Genomic DNA, 24,963 nt, shown 5'->3' with positions numbered 1-24,963 from the left:
AATTTAACTTAAATCCCCACTTTGTATCTTATAGACTTTTTTACTTTATGCTATTTACCTCTTTTGAGACATAAATAGATATAAATGTAGGCACACAATAGCTACAGATACAAATACAGATATGATATAGATGTTTTAAACAGGTCTGTGTTGTCAGAAATATATAGAGATAATTCATGTGAAAGTACCTAGCATGGAGCCTGATATATGGTGTAGACCAGTAAAATTAATCTGTTTTCCTTAATTTCAATGCCTTCCTCACTTCCTTCCTTCCTATAAACGAAGCCCAGTAGCTCTCCAAGATGTATAACCTAAATTTGATTCTCTCTCTAAAATTTTCAAGTCTAAAAGGTCTTTTACTTAGTATTTATTTTAATATTTAATTCTCTGTATACTACTGTATCTAAACATAAGGGTTGCCAAATACTAGTTTATTTTGAACCTTGATTCATGCACACACACACACACACACACACACACTTTTTATTAAATAATAAATTCTGTAAATCACACCAGCACATAAAACTCATCAATTATTTTAAGAAAGAACAAGCAAGCAAGCCCCTAGTTAGATATAAAAGATTCCTTGTGACCTGCCTCTACATTTTCAGTCTCATCTTTTGCCCATCCCTTACATTTATGTTTTAATCACACTGGATTAATTCTTCACTGTACTTTCCATTATAATTCCCAGCTTCTTTAAGTTTGTTGTGGTTCCTCTATCTGGAACACCCTCCTCACCATTCTTCATTTGAATAATTCTTCTTTATCTTCATGACTCATTTCAGAAAACATCTCCCCCAAAAACCTTCCCAACTTCAAAGTTTGGCTAAATGTTCCTCCTTTTTTTTTTTTCATTCCAGAGCACCTTTTGTATATCTTTTATCATAAAATACTGAAAGCATCTATTTTTTACATCTGCCTTATTCACTAGATTCTTTGACATGTTCCTCATTCAATTCCTGGTACAGAAGTAGTCACTTGGTACTAAATTAAATGAAATAAATTTGTTTTGTGTATTCAGTATTCTGTAATGGAATATGAAAGACAAAGCACCTTACATAATATGTTTTAAAAAAGGGCATGAAAAATAAGTATCTAAAAAAGATCTTGATATAAAAATAAAGTAATATTTCTCAAGTACTTACCATGAGACAAATGTCATGCTAAGTGCTTTAAACACATTTTCTTGTATAATCATCCAAACAACCCAGGATGCAAATGTATTTTCTCACATTTTAAAGATGAAGATATTAAGGCACAGAGAGGTAACGTTTTCTAAGGTCACACAGCTCGCAAGTCCTAAAGCTGGAACTTTAACTCAGGTTTGCTGACTCTAAAGTTCATACTTTAGTTATTATATCCTAGAACAGAGACCACTCTCCATATGTTTCCTGATCTGTTATCCATTCTTAATTGGAAATGGTTTCAGAAAGCTCTAAGACAACAAAACTTTATAGGAATCCAAAAAAAAAAAAATCACTTCTATAGACACAAAAAAACAATAGCAGTTTATTCCAACCTTTTTATCCTTTATTGAAATCCATGTTTATTCACCATCAAACAGCATCTATATTGATCTTTTGCACTGAAATTGTGGAAGTATAATTGACACTGAACAATGTGGGAGATAGGGGACCAGCACCTACTGCAGTCGAAAACCTGCTTATAACTTTTGACTCCCTCCAAATTTGACCTGTAATAGCCTTCTGTTGACCAGAAGACTTCCAGTCTCTTCCACTGGTTGGATACTTATTCTTAGGCAAATAATTTCTCTGAGTCTTAAATTTATTTTCTGTAAAATAACTGGAAAATGATTATTTTAAGAACTCTCTTTGCAAACAATTCCGAGTCTCAATCATATTTTATATATATCACAGCAAACATGAAATATATTTAATATACCAATAACCAAAATAATTTTCAACCTCAGTGGGATGTGCTGAATTTATGCGTTTTATTTGTAAAAATTATCCAGAGGTTCTGAGTATATCAAGTTATCAAGTGTCCTCCTTACTGATGTTGTTTACTGGATGGCAAATATATTAAATCCTGTAGTCCTGACTTTCTATGCAGATTGAAATGGGCTGATCATGGAGCCAGGGCCAAATATTTTTAGGGTTGGTCTATGTATATCAGGCTGTTTGATCCCATTTGCTGGGCAATGTTTGTTAGGTGTTGTACAAATAAATGGCTATGCAGACTGTATAAATAATTGCAATGGACTGAATCTTACTGAAGTATGTTTGCATGATTTCTGTAAGTTTTAATGTGAGACAAGTTTGAGCAAAGGCTTTAATTTCAAACCCCCAATCACTGCATATTTTTATATTGTTGATTGAATAACTAAATATTTGTGAGTCACAATTTAAACTTCAAAAGCACCAAATCTTCTATAACTTTTCATTAGACAGAATTTAAAGGTCTTAGTTTTAGTAGCATATGACCGTAGCATATGGCTTATTTTTCCCTTATTATATTAAATATTTTTAAATGCTAACAATTAATGGCGCTTTTTAGGGAGACTTGAGGACAACGTGAAGGAAATGAGGTTGCCATGTCTTGAATTAGAAAAGCTTAAACATACATTGCCATCCTTGTCCAAAAACTGCATTTGCAATCACCACATTATGTTCAATCATAAAAATGTTTCATTTCAATAACTTTTTTTCAGTTCAATATTTTGCCAATTGTTGAAAAGTTAACAGAAAAATATATCGAATTCAGGGATATAGACTCTACTAAATATCCACATCATGATTATCAATAAGTTTCCAAATGCTTAGCATACAGGGACTATTTGTTGTGGCTTGAGTGCTAAATTTCAGTGTAGTAAAAAGTAGTCTGTGAAATTCCCCCTTGTTAGCATAAGAGTAACTACAATCCAAGGTCGTTCTTTTCTTTCATTCTCTTCTTTCTTCTTCTCTCTCCAGCCATGGAAATAGAGCTCAGTTATTTCTGCATGGATGCAAGGTGAATGAGGCTGTCGCTTCTCCTTGCAGTGCTATTTATTACAGGTCACTGACAGAATACAGCTATTTTTTAAATGAAAAAAAAAGTTCTATAGCATTATCTCACTTACTCGGATATTGGAAAGGAATGTGCAGGGTGTTATTTATTTATACAGAAATCTGCCAACCAAGAGGCATCATCTTGCTTTGAAGGGCCTCCTGCTGGCAAACTGAACAAACCTGTTATTATAAGAATTAAAACACTGCACACTGTATGAAAGAAAATATAACACAATCCTACAGTGTGGAGCTGTTTCAATTTTCAACCTATAAAAATACATTAATACATTACTCCGATAAGAAAAAACTTAGGAAAGAAACCTTCAAAATGTATTACTAACTGGGAGTATCTTATGTAGTTTTCATTGTTCTCATGTGTGTGTGTGTGTGTGTGTGTGTGTGTGTGTGTGTGTGTGTATTGTGTGTGTATATATATCTAACTAGTTGCAAATATCTATGTAGTTTTCAATTTTTCATTGTGTATACACACACACACACACATACACACACAATTTGTTTAATGAATAGATTTGGTAACAATATCACTGGGGAGTTTTGACCACAAATCAGTCTAATTGTAACAATAAATTAATTGACAAGGAATTGATTTTCTAGATTAGCACATCTCAGTTTACAGGTTTCAAGGAACAGAGAGAATCCATGCCTAGAAAAATAATCTGAGAAAACATTCTCATCATTGTCACTGATCACAACCATAGATATGGCACCACTTTGTTCTTCCTCCATAACGCCCTCACTGCAAATTCTATTCAAGAATGAATGTTATTTCTCAATTACAAATTATATAATTTCATCTCAGAGTTTCCCAAGACCCACCTAAAAATCTCAGGAAATAACTGGGCATTTAATAGTGTCACGGCTATTAAATATATTTCAACATTTGCATACCTGTAAAAACTACAGAGCGTAACCATAATGCACTAAGAGAATTGCAGCGATCCATGAAACCATGACGAATCAAAATATTTGTATTAAAATAAACCATTTCTGGCACTATAAGTCCCTGCTAGGTACAATTTTGATCCTTGTTGTGAAAGACAACTTTGGCAATCCACTTAGACTTAATTTCTAAATAGTTTAGAGAATAGAGAGCTCAAATTGTTACCTCAACTTTTTCATAGTTGAAACAGAGGAAAAGGAGGGAGAACTGGTAAAAAAGGAATAATGACTGCTGAGGTAATATCTGCTAGGCCAGCCTCTAACTCCACATCAGACTCTTACTGGAGAAACAGTGATTAGGGGAGACAGTGCGGGGTAAATGTGAGGTCTCAGGACATGAATAGTTGCATGTCAGGCAATAATCCTAGAGAAGATATCTTTCACAAGTCCTGGGACTATTCCAAATGGGGATCACAGTCAAAGGGACAGCTGTTTATAACCTCTTCTGAAAATAGTTATTTGGGACCTACCAGTGCCGCGATTCTTGTGTGCTCCCAGAATCATATGCACTGATATTCCTCCTCAAGACTTCTAGTGAAGAAGAATGAAAAACCTATGAAACCTACATTGCTTTTCTAGACTTTATTTCTCAAAGTGCTTGCTGTCTTTCTTCTTAGCAGTAGAATGTATTACAGATCATTCATTTCTATTTTTTTAGAAGTACAATAAATTCTAATTGGAATAATTGAAAATATTAGAAATGTGAGAAATATGATTTAATCTATGAGTTACAAGGAACCTGGTGTGACATAAATATAACAAAATTTTAATCACATAATATATACAACTTTCCAACTCTCTTTTCGGAAAAAAATTGTAAATCATCATGTTCTTTTTCAGGAATGTAATGATGGTGATGGTGGCCTTGATAATATTAAAGTTATTGCATTAAATGATAAAGGGTAAACAGAATGGCTATTTGAAATTGGCCTCACTAAAATCTGAGGAAAATAATTCATTAAAAATCAAATTTCTGCTTATACTCATTTCAGGCAGATATTTCCATAGACAATCCACTTTAGTATACTTGCAAAAACTAAGAGTACAAAGTGATTTGAAATAAAATTAAACAACATCAAAGTTAAAAATCGAAAGTGCTACACACAGATACATATCAAATACAGACTACATATCAAATCACTACAGAAGGAAACAAGTGACACAGTTAAGCATCTTTGTAAATCCCTCTCAGTGTACAAGCTGGTAAGAGAAATCTGTGGTAGGGGCTAGGGTAGGATGTTAATTAACTCCTGAACACAGGGAATCCTAACAAATTCCATTGTATTTTAAAACTATAATGATGAGGTTTAAATAAGAAAGTCAAAATTAATAACAAAACTAAAAACTCTTTTTAATGGAAAAGGCGCTCTCTAGACTGGTTCTTAAGTAGGATATTGACTGGCAGTGAAAGATTAAGACTGCTTTGTAAGAACAGAATGAGTTGGTTCCTGATTCATGGATGCAATTAGAACCACTCAGGGGTGGCAGACAATAGGATCTAAAACGAAAGCCAGCATGGAGATAAAGGAAGGAGAGACTGGCTGAATGTTATGTGGTGGTCATTTGATTTCTAGCACTCTAATTTACCCTGTTCAATATCGCTGCTTCTCTCATAAACTCAGCACATCGTCTTTAAAAAACAAACAAACAAACAAAAAAACCTCAAGGCCCGGATATTAATTACCCTCATTTCTATCACCTCACCACCTTCATGGTAGAATAGGACTAATCCAAATTACACCACCTAATACCTGGTTAAGGGTTACCATAGTAACTATACTACCATTTATGAAATGCATTGATGGAGTCTAATCTGCTCATAGTATCTTCATTTAAAATATATCAGGACATCTTAATTGGGTAAATATATTTTAAATTATTTGTGTTCAAATGTGCAGATAACACTTGTCCTCTGAATTTGTGCTCAACCATAGGTTAAAGAGAATGTCATATTAATGACAGATCATAACAAAATCAATGGGGGAAAATCAGTGATGCTGGCTTGGATTATGGTTTGTTGTTCCAGTTTACTGGTTTGCATTCAAATAAAAAGTATAGTTGTAGCTATAAACTTGATCACAGTGAAAGTCAACACCTGTACCTAACAAACACATTTAAAATTTAAGAAGAAATTGACATGTGACAATTATTTTGTTGGGTTACTATTTCACATGTAATTTTTTTAGTAATTCAACTGCTATGTTAAAAGGGTCTTTATTTCAAGGGTATATACAACACATACTTAGTGTGTCCCAGAGTCATACATCCCTACTTCCCATATTATTCTGAAGCACCACCTATTAGCTGAATAACATAACATCTAATGGAGCTTATAAACCAAATTTCTACCTCCCTCTCACTCTAAAGGTAATAGCATAAATAAAAATAATTATTTACTTTTATTTTTCTGTCAAAATGGGTAATTCACAGCATCCTTGAGTTTCCAGATGGGTAAATAGGAGAGATAAGTATTCTCCTGATTGAACTCACTGGCTGTGGGAATTGTGAGATTATTGCAAGAAAGCAAGCAGTAAATTTTAGAAGACTAAAACTGCCCTTCTCAATAACAATGTTTTTTTCTCAGCATGTAAGGTTTTGAGATATTCCAGTGTTAATCAGTGAGTGAGTGCTATTAACATAGCCCTGTGAATTAAACACAGGGCTATGTCATATGTCATATATATGATGACATATATAGTCTTTACCTGATTCCTTAATTATCCAAATAAATGTGTCCAAATTACAACAGAGGAGAACATTAAATCATCAAAACTTACACATTTTCTTTTACGTGACAAAAATCTGTTCAGTATCTGTATATAGATCTTGAAGATTTTGCTCTAGCCTGCAGAATTTTTTTCCAAAAATATATTCAGTCATACATTATATTAGCTGCGCCCTATCTTGAAAAGTTTAAATGTCTATAAAATGTAACATAAAAAGTTATCTCATGAATTTGATTAAAAACCATTTTCTCTTGAAAGCGCTTTAAAAAACAATGAGGATGAAAGAACAGAGGATCTGAGTTAGCCAGGTAAACACAAATCTTCAGAACAAAACTGTCTCTGTAAGCTTCTTTTTTGTAACACCAAAACTATAAGAGCAGAATATGAAGGAAAAATGATTTGAGAAAACGGCCCCTCAGAGAGAGTCAAATTCTTCCCCGAAAAGTCTGTTTATGGTACTTATGCATGTCCGAGTATACAATGATTCTGCAAAGCAATACTGCATCACTTGTTTTTGTAAACAATGGCAGAGAATTCAAATCAAATTTTGAGAAAGTTTCAGACAGTCCATTGTCTTCCCATATTTAACATTTTGTAAGTTTCAATTCATGATGCTTTCATTTTGTTTTGCTTTTAACTACCTTACGTATCATTGTATTACCAATACCACAATAGTATACATAATAGAGTTAACATTTATTGAGCATTTACTATATGGTTGGTACTGTTTTAAAAGTACTATCTCATTTAATCCTCACAACTATGAGGTTGATATTAGTATTATAATTTCAGATAAAAACACTGAAGCTTAAAAAGTTCAAATAAATAACCCATCTTTACACAGTTAGGATTCAAACCTGACCTATTTAATTCTCAAGTCCCTCTACCAAACCTCTGCTTTGACTCTTCACCAAATTTTACTTCATATTATCATTTCTAAAAGTGACTAAACTGGTTACTCTATTTGAAATATTGTAAGTTTACTTACTTACTTACTTATGTGACAATACTAGAAATTATAATGTGCCAATAGAAAAGTAGCATATGTTGTTAATATACTTGATCCTGTTTCGAAGTCTGGCATATTCACAAATACACTTAGTTATTAATAACTATTATGGACATCAAATAAAATAATTGTAAATGACCTAAAATAGTTAATAAACTAATCCATACTGTCAAGATCCTTCTTAGAGGTTTTACTTTCACATATAAAATATTGATATTTGGACCATGTGAAAATAATAAGTGCTTAGGCATCACAGATCTTCCACCTGCACAGTTGTGTGTCACTTGGTAAACTACTTAATATCTCTAATCTTTTGTTTCTTTGCCAGTAAAATGAGGACAGTAGTGCCCATGTTGTAAAGATTAGATGAGATATTGTATGAGACTCACTCACTGTATATACAGTGACATATAGCCCTTCAATAAAAATTAGATATAATGATTCCTTGGCTTTTTACCAATGAGGAGTTAATTGTGTTTTAAAAAAATATATACCAATTAAAAAAACCACACTAAATTGTGAAAAGAGAACAGTAAAATGTTGGACAGCTTGAGTTGGAGACACTATGGTATATCCAAGTAAAGATAGTAGGCAATAACAACTGGAGCTGCTAGAGAGACATAAGAGCTCAGAATAATCTACATAGCAGAGAAACAGGGAAGGGAATCAAGAAACTAAGAAGTAATTAAGAGGACCATGGTTAGACGGGCACTAAAGAAAAACTTATTTTTTGTTGAGTAGGTTGTCTTCACTGTCTCTTTAAAAATAGGTAACCAAAATCTAAGTCTAACACATTTTCAATCATATTCAAGTGTATTCTTAGAATATTGCCTATGCTGAAAAGTAGGTTTGTGATCTTGGCCAATTATGTAATGAGTCTCGGTTTCCTTATCTACAAAATGGGTTTAATACCACCCACTGTGCAACTTTTAGGGAACACTGAAAATAACGCATGAAGAGTGCCAACGATCATAGTGCTTGGTACAGAGGGGCCATTAAAATAGATACAGACTGCTGGTAGTGAAGAGAGGTGGCACATCAGAACAATGTAAGGCAAAAGGTAGTATATGACAGGAATGCAGTGTTCATATCAGGAACGCCTAAAAGAATGTTAAAAGAATGGCACAAAAGAAAAAAGTGAAAATTGTATTTAGCATGTGCCTTACAGCGTAGATCCAAAAGAATAAAAGAGATTGAAATGTCAAAGGCCCTGAAGTGAAATATTTCCGAAGCTAATAAAGATCTATTTTATTTGTAATTAAGTGAAGCATGCACATGTAACTTCATCTTTTTACTTCCTTTTGATTTTCAATCCCTTTAGAAAAGTGCTTATCTTTTTCTATTTCTCAACTGGAGGTACTGTCCACTCACAACTGGAGGTGCAGATTTCTAACTTCCTGCTCTGCCTATGCCCCCACCTGCTTATGTATTTCTCCCTCTGGTCTTAAAGTTAGACACAGTCTTACAAATACCTTCTGGCATAAACCCAGGAGCACAATGAAATATATAATTGTAAGCTTGTAAACTTTTATTCTGCATTGTGCAAGTTTTAAATTGAGAATTATTTGTGATAGTACATTGGTTAGAGGTGTAAATATCTAATAGAGAGGCTGTTGAATAAAAATAAAAGCAAAATATCTTTTATATAAGAAAATCAATCTTTAAAAGACCCTTCACAAATCCACCCATCTATGAAGGGTAGGTAGGATGGTGAAAAGCATTTCTGTGGGACTCCTAACCACAGGGACATGACATGAAGTTTGGGTTTCAGTGGCTCCATTCTTCAGAGACCAGAAAAGGATATATGGGCTGGGTGTGCTTGTAATAGACACTACGGGTAGAAAGGGCCCTCAAAAGTCACTGAACCCAAACCCCACCCCCTATATCACTGACCAGTTGTTCCTCAGCTGCCTCATTCATTCCTTATCATACAAGGTTACATGAGAGCTTACCACCCCTCACATGAAGGAACTCACTACTTCCCAGGATAGACCATCCCAACATTGGGAAGCTCTAACTGTGAGAAACTCCTTGATGGTGTTCAGTCGAAATATGACGCCTTACAATTTCAAACAGCTGTTAATGTTTCTGTTCTCCAAGGCTACACAGCACAGTGTTAATCCGTTTTCTATGTAACAGCCATCTAACTTTTAAAGATGATTATCATGACCCCTTCCCAAGCCTCCTCGTTTCCATACTTGGCATCTCCCTCTTTCTTTAATCTTTTTTCAAGGGAAATGATACTCCATTATTCTGTTGCAATACAGTTTTTTCTTTGCAAGAAGTAAATAAATCACATATCAAAATCTAAGTTACCAAGAGTACCATAGTTAAATTGATACTCACAATTTCTTTCATGATATTACATTTTAATTGTGTAAGTATAAAATTTTAAATTGGATGTTTTCTTCTCCTTATCCACCAGAAATGAAGAGAGTATGTGTGGTGCCACCAAGGAACTTGCAATCATGTCTTAAGTGACTTAATGAATGCACAGGACAGATGACACCTTGCCAGAAAACTACTCATTGTAATTAATAATATAAGCATGTAATATGGTTAATACCACATAAATTATGGCAATCACAAATATGAATTGCTGAAATTCTTCAGTACCCCAATTTACAGACACATATGACATATCACCATCCACATCTATTCTCACAAAAATTCATAGTACCCATTTTATTTTAGTCCTTTGGCCTGCCTCCCTTATGTGATTTTCTCCTAGGTTAACTCAATATGTGGACAAGTGGCATCCTGTCTATCATTTTTAAGCCATTTCTTATCAAACTTCAAGTCAAATAAGAAAGTAACTATTCCATTATACGCTTAACTTGGAAACATGCCTCCTTCAAACTGGCTAATACTTAATTGTGGCAAAGTTAGTATGACAATATTCATATACTATTATTTTAAAATACTTACAGCAATGTTTTTATAATATATACAGGTAATGTTAAAAGTATTTAGTGACACTAATACAAAAGCACATCAGAATGGATCACAGCATTGCTAGAAGAGAGATTTGAAGGGAAGGTCTGTTATTGTGCCAGGTATTAATTCTTTAGTTTATCTGGGATAGTCTAAAGAAGGGGAGCTGGGAGAGGGGTGGATCTGGGAAATCCAATCAAGTAAGAATGTATTTTAATATTTTAACAATTAGCAAATTGTAAGGAATATAGCATTTGAATAATAGTCCTAGTAATGACACTCTGTTGCTCATACTCTTAAAGGACACAAGTCTATACAGAATTTTGAAAATGCCAAACAAAAGTCTCCACATTCTTAGTAGAAATCAAGAATAAACATTAAAGTTATTTTTCATAAATGTGAGTAGGAAGCATTGAAAAGCATTTGATCTTGACTTGGTATGAAATCAAAGATGTCTTTAGTTTAAAACCTTCATGTGCTATATCAGCACATATACAATTACTACAGACTTTAATCAAGAGAGAAGCTGTCTGAAAAAAATTAACCTTGAAATAACCACTGGAAATATGATGAGATGAACAATTCATGAATATGAGAATTATTCTCTATAGTGAGCTTGATTATGGAGAATGTAGTCTTGAACCATGACAAAGCTCTAGCAGATATATAAATAACATTATAACCTTCAAATACCTTATAATTCACCTATGTGAGAAAAGACTTTTAGAAATGCTGTTGGAGAGTCCCAAAATAAGGATATTATTATACAAACACCTGGATTTTCCTAGAATCATGTTTCCATCAAATGTTACATATTTTGTGACATTTTTTCATATATGCTAGCCTCATTCAGAAATTTCACTAAAATGTATTCTTTTGCATGATGGCACTTTTTTTTTTTTTTTACAAAGACCAAAGTTTGGGTTTCTTGTTTGTTTTGTTTTATAATGACTTCCTGATAATTACCATGGATCCTATCCTGTTGGCTTATCTGAATGACTAGTTCGAGAATGATTCTCATCCAGATTCAAATCACAAAATTACTATAAAATAACGGGACTTACGATTCCTTCATATGCAGTCAAAATCCTTGAATACTCACTATATATTTACCATATACTCACTATATATGCCCTTGAAATAGATATTTTAGATGTTTTGATATATTTTATTCTTTTCAGACCTGGAACAATTGAAACATTTTTGTTTCTCCTTTTTTTTTTTTTCACTTGTACATCTACCCTCACGGTGCTCCTTCTGCCAGTGAGAAATATGGTACTTACAGAAATTTATTTTTATAGAGCCTATAAATATTGAGTGAAAGCTGTTAAAACTGTGTGAGACAAACTTCATCTGCACCTTTCAAAGAGTGACTGAATCAGTTTGTAGGAGTGAAATAGCATGTATCAGATCTAAATTTGCCAAACAAAATTAGCTGCATGCCATTGTTTGTCTTATCTCCTTCTCTGGCTCATGGTGTGCTAATTCTGGCCACAAGCAATATAGTAAGCACAGAAATAACGAATGCCCCTTTAACTAACAGTTGCATAAAATGTTTTGTCTAGTTCAATTTATCTCAAACCTTTTTATACTTTCAAATTTCATCCTGTACTTTAAAAAAAGAAAAAAAAAAGAAAGGGGAAAAAAAGGCCACTAAAGAATGATATTAGAATACCAATCACTTCAGTTTCCGTTAATTCTAAGTACACTTTTAAAGGCTTCGATATATCACCAGGGATAATGGGGCTGCTAAATTTGAAGTTTAAACAACTGGGAAATATTATTAACTGTTCAGTTGATATTTTTACATAGTAAAAGTGTAACTTGAAATACCAATCCTGTGATTGTTACTTAAATGTGTTAATATATTAGTTAAATATTACCATATATCTGAACTGAGTACTGATTTTAATTTAGATGCATTGTTTCATTCACAGCTAGTAATAATGTCTACTATAGTTAAAATGACTACATTTAACTTAGCTAGAGGGTAAAAGTCAAAGACAGATTTTTATCCATGCTAAATAACAAATGACTAACAATTCAATGAGCTATATATTTCAAGGGGTAGGGACTTAACAATACAGTTTTTACATTCCAAAACTGCAAGATTTCTTCAAATCACACCCACCTATTATAAACTACAGAGCTGTCTAAGAGATAGTATTACATGACCCATATTCAAAAATATGTTATCAGGAAAATATATATATACCTGGATTTGGCATGGTCATAGTTAGAGAAAAATATTCTAAAAGTACCTCTGTGTAGTGCATATGTAGTACATATATCCACGTAGTACATACATCAGCCAAAGACATACCTTAGTGCCTTACAGTATGATTTTGCTCCATATGACTTTTTTTTTTCCCTGAAGCAATGTATTCTTCTATATTAACAGTGGAATACCAACTACATACAGTAGGGAAAAAAACAACTAAAAATTACACAATGATACTCAAAATTCTTCGTAAATAGGAAACAATGTTACTTCATAAAATATATAATTTTCAAGCATAGGCAGATTTACCACAAAGTTTTGTGGGTTTTTTAAGGCTTTTGATTCAGAGCCCCTCTATGGCATTGGTGCATTCCAAGGCTCTGTTCCTAATTTGTATTTTATTTCTGAATCATTTTTAAAGCAGTTCCCAAAATTGTGTAAGTACAGGAAATAAAACCTTAGATATACCCCTGCTTTGAAGTCTTTTTCAAGAAGACAAAGCTACCACGATAGTTTCTTTTAATATACTAAATACAAAGAACTCTGGAGAGAATACAATGGAGGAGGAGAAATACAATGTCACCTACAGGAGGACACCTTAAATGATAGATTTATTGGACAAGTTTCTTCACATGGCTACAAGAAAAGCAAAAAGCTGTTGACCTGGAGGCAGAAGAATTAAGTGTACTAAGCATCTCTTTCCCACACAGTGGGACAAGTGAAGGAGCAATACCTTTGAGAGGCATCCCTAGCTTCTGTCAATCAAGCAGAAGGCAGAGCCAGCTGGTTCTCAGGACAGGGCAGGCATGTAACTGTACCAGACTAATGCAACAACCAGGCTTCACTCTCACATACTACCTCTTTATATCTCTGTTTCTTCATAGTAGGAACAATAATCCCTGACTCAAACTCTCTTCTCATTAAGCTTGCAGTAAAAACAATCTAGAAAGTTCCAAAAGAATTCAGACAGAAGTGCTAATGTCTCTATGCCCAATTCTCTCATTAAGAGATTATTCTTTAGACAGGTAACTATGAAAGTTACATTAACTCTTCAAGCTATTATAAACTAAAGTAAAATTAGAATACTGCAGTGACCTAGACAGGGTGACTTTCTTAGAATCTTGTAATTGGAGAAGAAATGTCTGGAAGAGCATCTTTCACTCACAGAATTTGACTCAATAGAGACTATAATCATTTCACTAATTTTCAGAAGGCAGAATGGATCATCAAAAAGAGCAGCTTAAGAGAATCCCAACCACCTCTCATTCAGTTATGCGGCAAGTGCTTTCTTAAAAGAACACTTTTTAAATGGTAGGCATATGTCTAGTTGTCTATTTTAAGATACTAAGAAATCTCAGTTATAAGAAAGTTGTATTATCACATATATCTATGAATAGAAAATACTGCATTCTGTCTGGAACCATTTTTTCATGAAATGCTTATCAGCATCTCTCTGGAGGGAAATATTCTCCCAAATGTTTGGAAAATCACTTAATAACATATTTTTTATATTCTGTTTTATTGGCCTCATCTATCTTTCTTTAAAATAAAGGAGAAAGTTGGCATCCTAAGCTTCTTATATGCTCTCCTGTTCCTAATACTGTCCTGAAATACTTTGATGGATCGGTACATGCTTATTTCTTAAAAAGTTATTAAAAATTTCAAATGGGAGATAAGAAATAACAATGTGATGGCACATAAAAATAGTGGACTATAAAAACAGTTACATGTTTAAGAATGGTATTCACATATATTTAACTCACCAAAAATAAAACCAACAGAAATACTTTGTACCATATTATGAGCAGACTCTAAAAATGGGAATGGGGACAAATGAAATATTCTTGGAAACAATCCATTGAAAGAAATACCCTAGGAAGCTCGAGAAAGCTACTAAAGAAATTCCCAGGGTAAACACGCCTAATATCTATTATTAAGAATTCTATAATTATGTTTATAGAACAGCTTACTTTGTGCATTATATGGCTTAATTACAAATAATAGCCATCCATGAATGAGCTGAAAATTGTTTCAGCAAATGTATGTTATTTTTTCATTTAAAAAAATATTTTTAAAGAGCTTACTATATATATGGCACTGCATTAGTTTCAGCAGGGGATAAAAACTCTTGCTCTTAAAAAGTTAAAACTGTAGTATGGTTTAAGATTAAGTGCCAAATTAAGCAACAGAGATAAGGATTATAGACTAATCAATGAGAAAAGATGTAATGAAGAGCTATGATAGAATGTAGAATTGAAAAGATTCAACAGTTTGAACAGGCAGAGGCACCAAATGAACCAATTCAAGAGAAGGGGGTAAGAAAAAGCAGAGACAACAAGCAAGGTTATCATTATGGAATACTGACTAGATCAGCATGGCTCTTAGAATCCATCATAAGAATACTCAAGAATGGATGTTTACAAATCTAAACACTATTTTAGTAGGCTTTGAACTTTACAGTGGGAGTCCATTGAAGGCTTCTGAATAGAAAGTAGGATAATAAAAGTATTGTATTACAAATGGTCATCTGGCAATGATAAGAAGAAAGTGTTAAAGATAAGAGGACATTGAACAAGGGGACCAGCACAGCGGACCTTGCAATAGCCCTGCTATGAGGTTTTTAAAGATTAGGTGGGGTCAATAAAAATCTCAGGGAATAAATTTTGAGCTATATAATCTATATAAAGCTATATAATCGAATTCCCTTTTTAAAAAAGTGTCTAACTGCTTTAGTTCTAGACAAAATGATAGGACAAAAGGAATTCCTGAAAACAAAAGTGTGTGACTAAAAGACATACTGTTTCTATTTTTATTTGGTTTTCATAGGTCTCTGTAGAAAGGAACTCATATTCTCATATTCTCTAAGCCCATGGGGAAGAACAGAAAATAATGACAAAGACAGATTTTAATAAAAGGAGAGTTCACCTATATAGCAAAATAGTCACTACCATCCATGACCCCATGACTAGTAGGCATTCCCCTACTAGTGATGGTGACCCATCCTGAAATACAGAATTGTACAACTTATTAATCAAGGTATAACCATACTAGATATAGTCACAGAACCTGGAGAATCTATTGCCAGTTTTTTTTTTTTTTTAGTCCTAACAAGCCTAGCCATGAGATAATCCTTAGCAGATCAAAGAAGATGCATCTATTTAAAGCAGGTTTATAATACCTACTTGTATCCTAAAGGCTTAAAACCTGAATGTCCACCCATGCTGGTATATGTATATGGTAACAGTCAGATGAGTAGTAAAAATTTAGGTGAAACTTACTATTTACAAATCTGATATTTCTGGGAAACAAACAAGTGTTTATTGTACCATTCAGTGTCTTCTCTTTAAACACCTTTAGGCTGTATTTCAAATGAAATATATGTAAACGTTCATACAGCCTTAATACTTATTACTCTAATTCCCTAGAGTCAGAAACTGAGTCTTGCGTATTCTTACTGGTGTTTAGTATGCTTCACTAACCCCTACAATATTGGAAATAACGTGATTAACAGTAATGACCCTGAGCTATATCTCAGGGGAGAGGTTTAATGATGTTACACAGGAAGTTTCATGGTGCGTCTATGTTAATGTTTTACAGGGGGTCCATTTTCATCTCAAATTCCTAACAGGAATTGACTCTTCCTGCCAAAATAAGTTTTTAATTTCCCTTCTGTCACGATGGCCCAGGAGAATGCTGATTATGTCCCAGGAAGCACTGACCCTTGAGGGAAGACAGAGACAACCAGAAAGAGTTAAGCTTAAATCAACAAAACAGCAAAGTAACAAGGCCCACAGGCAGGATCTTACAGAAGGCAACTAGAGGGAGGCAAATTGTCACAGAAATACATTTATAAAGCCTTAGTACTTAAAGCACAGCTTATATACTTGTTCAAAGAATATAACTAATCTTAGTAGGGGTCCGAAGAAAGAAGGCAGCCCAACAAAGACAGTGGAAAAGAAAAAGAACCTTAGTCCAAGGATGGCCCTGGAAGAATCTGAAATACTTCCACAGATTTGCTGGTTAAGGGTCCCCACCAATTAAATGGTGATGAAGAGCCTATTGTTTAGTCTTTGTAAATCATTTTATTTAAGCATGTATATTGCTTAATACAGAATAGAGATATAACCATTCTCTACTTGCTGGTCATCTTCATAAAGTCCCAGCGAAAAGAATATCTTGTATACAGATACAAGTGTGGACTACTCTTATTTAACTTTCAGAGTCAAAATTCTATGGATAGGTCTCATCAGATCCTTGTACAAATCCTCTTACAGAACTATGTTTTAACAAAGTTGTTCTATTTTTTTTTAATCTTAATGTGTGGCAAGCTACAAATGCAATCAATGATTACTTCCTAAATATAAATTAAAGATGCTGATGATCCCACAGTCTTCCCCTTGAAAGGAACTTCACAGTATGGTAGTTAGGCTTATGGTTCCAATCCATTTGCTTTCATTTCAATTTTGCAATTCCCTTCTAAAGCAACACAACTTTGTATTTGCTTATTCCTTTTTCTAAATGTCTGCAAACTTCTCAAGTACTACATGTGTTAAGGAAAAATGATACTGGTGTCAGAAGCTGCCAACCAACTTATATCATCTCACTTCTCTGTGCTTCTAGTTTTTTCTTCACTTAAAAAAAATGATAGGACTGCACTAGATCAGTAGTTTCTAAACAGTGCTAGATTTCTGTGAAGCAAGCACAGGAGAGTAGAGGCAAGAATGGAAAGAAAGTGGGGGAGTGACAAAGTCAAGGACAAAGCTGGCATCCAGCTGCAGCTTTAACAAAAGCAGCCCTCCTTTCCCCCTTTTACCTGTTTTTAGATACCAGGGCTACAACACATGAATTCACTTGAAAAGAAGTCCACTAAACAAAATTAATTAAAAACCAAAGGATTTCTCTTTATAAAAAATCTAAACACCATTTTTCTAACTGAATCATGCTAAAAATTCAAGATGTGAAGCATTTACGTATCACTCTAGCTATACTAAGAGAGACAGAGGAAATGGAGACACAGAGCAGGAAGTCTAACCCAAGATCACATAGAAAATGATTGTGTGACCAGAATCCGATTCTTCTAACTTTCATTCTGGTGCTTTATTCTGTATCATCACACAATAGCAGGGCTGCTGTGCCACTGCCCACAGCTCAAGTGTGCACCATTCCCATTCAATTCTATGTGGCTGCTGCCCCCTGGATTTGTGCAAAGCAACGGGCCTGCAGAGCAATCACTCAAAATGAAAACAACTGTAAAACAATTACTGTATGTTCAAAAAAAAAAACACTTTACAAATAGGCCCCATATATTTCACCTCTATGTCATAAAAGTGAGACAGTTCTCTTCCGTCTTAAAAAATTAATACAAATAGAAACCACTAGTTTCAGTGTCAGTATGAAAACAAGAAAGTGACTTTAAAGCTTTTACTAAAGATTTGGAAAACAGGTCAATTTATTTAATAAACATGTCAGAATTATCAACAACCCAGGAGAGAAAAAGCCACACACAATGAAATCTAAAAAGATCACAGAGCAATTCTGAAAAGTAATATTTTTGGGAAATGGACTTCAAATACAAATGTTTTGGATTTAATAACCTCTTTATTTCATGAGGACAGGTGTTCTTATGGCAGACATAGTCTGCTGAAAGTTTACATTATGTTTATTTATATGTGTGTACACATTTTAAAATATATCAATTAACTGGACTGGAATATATCTCAGTATTATAAAAGACTTTAAAGCCATTTTTCAGAAACTGCTATACATTGGAGAAACAGAGTGTGTCACATGCATTTTCCCCCTCAGGCACAGGAGCCAAGTCACAAAGACATGGAGTGAGTTGCTCAAGGTATTAACGAGAAATGGGAGGAACCGCCATACAATGTAGAAATTTACAGTGGGTCTGATTTAAACCACCTAGCTGTGTCCTATGTCACACTTAACCACAAAATCAGCAGTTAATGTGTTCTTCAAATTACGTAAAACAGCTATGGTTCAGAACACATTGATCTAGGACCTTTTCATTAAACAATATTAAGAAAATTAAGAAACGGTCACTGTAAACTGTAAACTCCAGTCAACAACTGTGTTAGAAAGCTTGAAAGTAAGGTTTTACACAAACTTCCCAATAGTTAAAATAATTCAGAAAATGCATATTAAAGATGAAGTTTTGTTCCATATGGTCAAATATAACATAGAACATTCCTAAAATGATATAACCTGAAGAAAAGTTTATAATTAGATTCTACCCTGAATACATACTCAGATCATTGTAAAAGATAACAGTGGAGTATGTGTGACAATTTTTATAGAACCGCTATAGGCTTGAACATGTATAGGATAATTTTAATGTAAACACTAACATCTTTATAAAGCAGTATCACTCAAAGGGTGAAATCAGACAGCAAGTGCCAGCAAGTCTGCAAGTAACAGAATATCTTTTTGGATCATTTGCTTCATTTATGTTTTGGGCACTTACAAATTACACATAGATGTCCAACAGCAGCAGAACACTGTAAAATAAAGCAAAAACTTGTTGCTATTTTTAATATGTTAAATCTTCTTAATAACTGGCTTAAAATAATATAAGCATAACACCACTTCAAAGCATTATAATGTTTAAGGTACTCTAATTCAATTTATTGTCTAAAATGTGTACCTTACATAGTCATTCATCTCAAGGTGGCTATAATCACAAGGCTTCAGAGAATATTTAGAGAGACAATTCCTTGCATCCCTAGTATTTTTGAAATGGCAGTAGTCTACCTTCCTTCCTTGGTCAAGAGAAGAAAAGAGACAAGAGATAGGGAAAAAGGGACTTCTCTATAGAAAGATCTGGCCTTGGAGTCAGGGTTTCTGAGATGTGCTAGTGATCTTGGATCGATGCCTTTTTATTTTCTTTCAGGAATAAATCTGCGCAATGGAATGGCTTGCAATTGTCCAGCCAACCAGCCATATCAGATTTATCAGAAAGAAAGAATGAAAACTGGCTCAGAGGACTCCTGCAGTGGCTGAGTGGCAGGTTGCTGGGAAAGGCACACACAGAAAAGAATACACTTAGTGGTGGAGGGGAATATATTCACATGTGTAAACTCAATAAATAATAAGATGTAAAGAAAGAATCTATAGTAATGGAAAGGGTGAATGCATAAGACATGATAAATAGTACTTCTATTTAAGAACTAAAGGGATGAAAGCTCATGAATACTAAATATTTGAATCCACTCTAGGGAGGAAATATGATTTTTCCCTCAAATGAATGCAAACTCTAAAAATCAGCCAATTCAAACTTACTGTGTTCAGGTTAGTGTAAAAAATCCATAAATCTGTAAAGTGCATGCCCTGGTAAATATTCTAATCTAATTTCTTAATTAAAACACATTTCCAGTGACTAAATGAAAATATATATAAAGCAGTAAGTACTGATTTTCAAAAAAAAAAAATTGACTTTCTACGCATGAATAATTAAAATAAAAGCAGTTTGGTTTAAGAGGAAAAAAAATCAGAAAATGAGGAATCATGACACAACCAGTCATTCAATTTTTTATCATAACAGTCCATAGGACAGTACTTTCAAGTGATTTGCAGTTATAATAGGTATAAATTTGTTTAGAACCATTCTGAAGAAAAAAATACTTCATCTAAAAAGATTCCTTTTACATATACTAGAATTTCAAAATTAAAACAGTGTACCCCATGGATGTGCTTACAGTAAACATGTGTAGGAAAGAAGATTGATATTTTTGAAAATATATTTAATATCTTTTATCACCATTTATCTAAGTTTTGTTAACTTTTTTTATTCTCAAATGTGTATTAAAGAATCAACCCTAGGTTTGGAGATGTATCTTAAATATGTAGCAAAAAATGTATGTTATTTTATACAATGAAAAGCAGGACTAAGTTACTTGGAAATAAGAAATGGAAACTGAACTTGTCCATCCCACATCTACTGAGGTATGTAAGAGCATCACTTCACTACTATATATTGTATTTCAATTCAAAGGTGATGTTAGTTTTCAATCATACCAGGAAAACAGAAATTCTGAAATTACTCCTTTTGGTAGCGAAGGCTTTATAATGGTCATATAAAGGGCCTTTGGCTATAATAGTTTAGATAAAATGAGTTACTGGAAATGAGACGAAGTCCTTCAGATTTATCTAAAAACTGTCTTCTCTAAAGCAATAGAAGAAAACATACAAAAACAGGACCTCTTCCATTACAATTATTTTAATAAATATCTTAAATCTATACAACAGAATCCTTCCCCTACCCATATCTTTATTCTGTTCACATAGAGCAGTAAATAAGGTGCATTCCTTCTGCTTCTTAAGAAATTAGCATTTCAAAAATATGCCACTTTCCCCTGAACTCCAAGCGTGTCTAATAATGCGAGAAGCAGATTGTCTTCCCTCGTTTCCTTAATTTGTTTCATCTAAAAGCAATTCACTCAACATCTTGTCGCCCTCTGGCAGCTTAGTTTACTTATCCGCACTTAATTTCTCATTTGGACCAAAACAAACTCCTCCAAACTGCTACTGACTGCTAACCGCGAGAGGGGAGACACGCAGTATGTATTTACTTGGGAACATAACAGCTTCACATACACAGCCTACTCCAGACAGTAACTTGGTTTTATAAAAGCACTATATTAAAACCAGCTGAACTTTCCTTGCGAGGTGTTGTTGCAGGATGGGGGTGGGGCAGGGCGAAAAAAAGAAGTCCCCGGGGCATTTTACAGTTTCCAGTGGATCACCTTAGCGTGGGTGTCACAATTATCCCAGGGATGCACCCGAGAGCTTTTTTTGTGTGCGGCCCTTTCATCTAGATCACTTTGTGTTTTGAACAAGCAAGGCTCGCCTTTGTGCCCCTAGAATTTCAAGTACAGAGTCACGCACGGAACAACAATGGCACGCTAATCCTCGCGCTCTAAATGGGCTCACTTGTGGGTCTGACAATTCGCGGGGGGGAAGCGAGAAGAGACCAGCGAGGGCGCGAGGCGGTGTCGCCTGAGACGAGGAAAAGGACAGCTGCAGAACTAATTTGGATTACATTCTTTGCAGAAATTCTGAAAAGGGCTTTTCGGCATAGCTCAACCCTGAGCCACACAGTTAATACCAAATTGCTGCGGACTCGGAGCCGGGTCCTCCAGCGGCTGAGGCTGAGCCAGACAGCCCCCAGTAGGTTGCCTTGTAGAAATTCCTCTCCGCTAAGCCTGCCTGTCGGTCGGGCAACTGCTTTTGAATGGGTCAATGTGCATAATCAACCCATTGAGGGAAAATATGAAGGGACTTGGAGTGGGGAGGGAGATAAAAAGGGATGTATCTAAGACGCCGCTTGGAATCTCAAGTCCGTGTTGGTGTAATTCCGGAGGTGGCTGGAGCGCGGGACCTGGTATGCATGAAGAATTTCGGAGCATTTGGGAGGGTGCAAACGGCCGGTACAAACGGCGCACATTGGTGCCATTCGAAGGTCATTTTGAAAAGCTCGATGATTGTAACTTGTTATTTACTAGGCTAGGAGGGGTAGGCGGCAGCGGCGGAGGCGGAGCGGGAAAACTACAGCGCTGTTTTCTTGGTGAGGTCAGAAGGACACCCTCCGGGGCCTAAAGGTCTCCTACCGCCACTCCCGCGGGTTTTATCTTCTCTTCTCCAGCTGCCTCCCACGCTCCCGCGGCCAGCCCCGGATGGTCCTGGAAATCTCCCCCGCTCTCCAAAAAGCCCCCTTTGGCTGCATCTGACACCGGTCCTCCGTCCTTTCCCGTCCCACTTTCATCCACAGGCAACTCAAGTGTCAGAAACTTTGAGCAACCTCGCACTGCAGGTGCTGTCATTAGCCGTGCCCGCCGCGGTGCGCCAGCCCCACCCCGCAGCCTCTCGGGGGTCAATTAGCCTTCTGCCTGTCCAAGTACCTGGGGCTCCAGCGTTCCAGCAAATAGTGGCAGCGCAGTCGCGCCCGCCTCGGGTTAAATCAATTCACGCAACGGGTCGGCTCGGCTGCCGCGCCGGGCAGTAAACAGAGAAGTTGGAGGGACTCCGGCCAATCGCAAGTTGAACTACAGGAAGAACTCCTCCTGAAGCCAAACACAGCCACCGATGCGAAGGCCGGGCTCCCGGCTCAAGTATGTCAACCTCCCCCCCACCCCCCGCCCTTTTTTTTAAGAGGGCACGCAGGCATGCAAGCTCCCTCGAGTCTATGGGGCGAAGGCTCCGAGTCGCGGGCGTGGGAGGCCCAGAGTTCCGTGCACCCGCCGGAGGCGCGCCCTCCCGCCGCGCTCCAGCTGCCCCGGGCTGGGCTCAGGAGTCTGACCCCACAAGCTCCGGCGACCGGCCGGGGACGCAGCGGCCTCCGGCAGCACACACAGGTGCAAAGCCCTGCTCTCGGAGCTCCACTCCCCACAGTCCTCCCGCTCTCAAGAGGCCCAGCTGACACCGCCCGGGACCCCAGTTCTTCGGAAGCCCGGGCGGCGCGCGCTTCTTGGAAGCTTCTCTCCCCGGCCCGGACGGCGAGAGGACCGCCTCCTCTAACTCGGGAATTCTGTCTCCCACGTCCCGCACCACAGGCTGGACTAGAAGGGATCCCGCTTAGGCTGGGAGAAAACGCGCGAGAAAGAAAGAAGGGGGGTTAAGGAGAGAGAAAAAAGGGATAGGGGCGCAGAGTGGTAGTTCATGATAAATAAAACGAAGGCACACAAAAAAGGTTAAGTTTGGGGACAGAAAGAGGGGCGAATGAAAGCCCACGGAAGAGGCCCGGGTGGAGCGGTCCCTCCGTGCCTGGGAACCAGCGGGTCTCAGGTTCGCGGAAGGGGGCGAGGGAGCCACCCGACGCAGCCAAGGCGGCGGGAGCAGGTTCAACAACTGGAGCGCGAGAAGGAACCGCGCACGACCCACCTGACTGAGAAGCGTTGGGCTGGACGGTCCCCGCCGCCAGGAGAAGGCTCACCCAGACCCACAGTCCTGTCGCCAGCTTCATTTTTTGGAAGTCTCAGATCCCTTGCTGACCATTACATGTCCAAATGGCATATCCCCTTTCGGGCACGCGGAGGAGATCCCTCGGCCAGGCGCGCTTCGGGGCGCGAGGGGGACTGGCGCGCGACGTGCGCGGTGCACCGGCTCCGAGCACCGGCGCCCGAGTCCGCGCCGGCGGGTCCAGGGCCGGGGACCGGAGCAGGGGGTGAGGGTGCGCGCTTGTGTGGGAGTGTGCTCGAGTGTGTGCGCGTGGTGCTCCGGGCCGGACTGTGCAGCTATTTCCCTGTATGAGCCTTCGCTTTCTCGCTCCCTCCTGACTTTCTCTCACTGGTTGGTCAACAATAAAAAGGAAGGGGGAAAAAGGTTTCCAAAAAAAGTTGATTGCAAAGAGGCGGTAGGTTTCCGGCTTCCCCCCCCCCCCCAGCCGGGCTATGTTCGGCTCCCTTTTCAGTTTCCTTGCACCTCCAGTCCAAATTGGGAGGGGAAGGGGGGGTAGCTTCTCGCTTCTCCCCCGATCCTGTCCTTTTTCCTGTCAGCTTTCCTCACACTTGTCCGGCGGCTGCGGTAATTAAAGCTCCGAGCGTCATTTCCAACGCTCCGCGGTCTCCAGCTGCAGCCCCACAGAGAAATTAATAAGACTACGGGAGGGGGGGGGGGTAAAAAAAAAAAAAAAAGGTGGGGGGGGCGGATAAAACAACCCTCCACGCAACCAGGCTGGCTCTGCTCAGCCGCGAAAACCCCGCCCCCGCTCTGACTCAACTAGCCACGCCTTTTCCCCCGCCCCCCACTCCCCAAAGGGGAACCTTATTGGCTCAGACACTCCCCAAAATCCTCAGTCTCAGGAGTTGGGAAAACACCTGTCTGGGAGCGGGCGCGTGCTGGTGGGGGCGGAGAAAGCTGGATTTAAAGGGCTCACCCGAGACAACGCACTGAAACAGAAGGCCCAAGACAGCTGGCCCGCGGAGTGCGGAGACCACCGGAGGGTTGCTTGCAGAAGAAGAAAAAAAACAATTTTTTTTTTTTTTTTTTTTTTTTTTTTGCTTAAACCATTTTCTCTATTGTCCCCCTGTGCTCATCCAGACTGAACCCAGAACTGGAAGATAACGTTGCTTCCGGCAAAAAGTCTTTACCCTT

The 24,963-nt window shown here is 37.1% G+C and overlaps 1 protein-coding gene across 6 annotated transcripts in view; it reads right to left on the bottom strand.

Annotated features, from left to right (window-relative positions):
* ERBB4 (erb-b2 receptor tyrosine kinase 4) overlaps positions 1-24,452 on the bottom strand; it is a 1,148,410-nt gene extending 1,123,958 nt beyond the window's left edge. For all 6 annotated transcript variants that reach the window (XM_058706132.1, XM_058706147.1, XM_058706154.1 and 3 more), the window contains exon 1: positions 23,752-24,452. In XM_058706132.1, coding sequence (XP_058562115.1) covers positions 23,752-23,833 — 82 coding nt within the window. In that variant the 5' untranslated portion in view covers positions 23,834-24,452. The remainder of the gene's footprint in view (positions 1-23,751) is intronic.
* Between the last annotated feature and the right edge of the window lie 511 nt (positions 24,453-24,963).

The sequence above is a fragment of the Neofelis nebulosa genome, chromosome 2 (genome assembly GCF_028018385.1).
Source record: "Neofelis nebulosa isolate mNeoNeb1 chromosome 2, mNeoNeb1.pri, whole genome shotgun sequence".
NCBI classification, from domain to species: Eukaryota; Metazoa; Chordata; class Mammalia; order Carnivora; family Felidae; genus Neofelis; species Neofelis nebulosa.
Note: the sequence above shows the minus strand (reverse complement) of the source record. Positions and strands in the feature narration are given on the sequence as shown.